General features: G+C 41.2%; 1 protein-coding gene across 4 annotated transcripts in view; it reads right to left on the bottom strand.

The window, feature by feature from the left end:
- Positions 1–1703, bottom strand: part of pan3 (poly(A) specific ribonuclease subunit PAN3) — a 17587-nt gene that overhangs the window by 1197 nt on the left and 14687 nt on the right. For all 4 annotated transcript variants that reach the window (XM_032504444.1, XM_032504445.1, XM_032504446.1 and 1 more), the window contains 2 exons: positions 236–300; positions 20–158 (listed from right to left, as the gene is read on the bottom strand). In XM_032504444.1, the coding sequence (XP_032360335.1) occupies positions 20–158; positions 236–300 (204 nt within the window). Of the gene's footprint in view, positions 1–19; positions 159–235; positions 301–1703 lie in introns of those variants that run through there.

Genomic DNA, 1703 nt, shown 5'->3' with positions numbered 1-1703 from the left:
GAGAAGAAAGCTCACTGACTTTGTTGAGACACGAAACGATGTGGCTAAGGTCAATCCATGGCGTCCCAGCTTCTGTCACCTGGTGAAACAAGTGATCCCGGAAAAGCTTCAGCAGGTAGCGGTCACCTGTCTCCGACCACGTTGGATCCTTCTGAAACCTGATTCACATAACAACGTTACAGAGTAGTAACAGAACCACAAATCACACACACAAGTGGATCTAAGTGCTACTTACTCTGGCCGCTCGTTGATGGTGCCCAGTTTGGCCAACAGGCGGAAGAGGCGGCCATTTTGCACCTCCTGCAAATAAATTATGACTGGCATCAAGAAAACTTTTTTATATAGCTATATTGACATGTTTGCCTTTATTGGACAGTCAGTAGTGAAGAGGTAGGCAGGAAACAAGGGGAGAGACAAGGGTATGACATGGAACACATGTCCAAGACCAGAATCTGACCATGGATGTTGCCAGTGCTGTAGCTAGTCATCTACAGGGTGCTCCAGCAGTTTAAAACATTTACAGAAAAATGGGGAGTCAGTCAACATCCGTAAAGTAAGTTTTTGAGCAGTTGCAGAGAGGGGATACTGATGGAGTTTAGCAAGACCTAAATCACAACTTTAAGTTTAAAAAATATAAGTATATTAACAGACTGCAAATTGAACAAACTTAAGGAAAAATCTTTGATTTGGGCACCAAGTGAGGAACATATTCTGCAGCTGGAGGCAGCAAAATTCAACGTAGATTAGAAATACAATCACATGCTCATTTACACTAAGCACTACAGTTGAACAGAGAAATCAACCAGATGGGGCATGCTGATAAGGCAGGTTAGAGGATGATCACCTAAAGAAAATAGAAATACAGAAATAGACTCTGCAGCTAGTGTCAAGAGACGTGTGCATTCATACCTTTTTTATTCTCCATTTATCCACAGCGGCGATATTGTCCCAAAACCTTTTTCTTTTCTTTTTTTGTCATAATAGCTGTTTGCCTCACAATCTACGAGATACGAGACCAAATCACAATAAAAATACAAACTACCTCACTTCCTGGCTTTTCTAACATCTCATTTCTCACTTGAAACGGTCAATGAGGGGATCCACGTTATTCTCTGAAGCCTTACGACTCAAACAAGACCTCTTGGAGCCAATCCGTTTCCAGGAGGCTGGGATAGACTCACGGAAAGCCAATGATACCTCTGAAGTAGCGTTCGATCAAGGAAAAAAACTAAAACTATATTCAAGCCTCTGTAATTCTGTGTCAGTAAGGCCTAGAATTACCCTGACACTTTCAACAAAAACCTAAGTGTTACCTTTCCAATTTTAACAGGCACACCCTAGAGGGCCAAACTACATGAGAGCTGTAGCACTTTTAAATTTGGGTATGCCGTTTAGACCAAAAAGCATGGAATTTCAGCCATTTCATAAGAGGCACATTTATGAGGAAATAAAGGGATTAATGAACGAACAAATATCTTTCATGTTAAACGCAGAAGCATATGTGACAATTCCTACTTAAAATGGACCCTTTTAAAAATAATACTACTACTCATCCCTGCAGAGAAACACGGTCAGAAACTGAAACCTGTCACTTGACTCTCTGTCCGTACATGGTGCTGGACCATTTTCTCTCAGGTTCCAGGAGACACTTCCTCTTTACTGAAAGTCAACCAGAAACTGCATTTTACAACCTGCATTTTTTT

Source organism: Etheostoma spectabile, chromosome 22 (assembly GCF_008692095.1).
Source record: "Etheostoma spectabile isolate EspeVRDwgs_2016 chromosome 22, UIUC_Espe_1.0, whole genome shotgun sequence".
Taxonomy (NCBI): domain Eukaryota; kingdom Metazoa; phylum Chordata; class Actinopteri; order Perciformes; family Percidae; genus Etheostoma; species Etheostoma spectabile.
The sequence above is the reverse complement of the archived record's forward strand: the minus strand, read 5'-3'. Positions and strand labels throughout refer to the sequence as shown.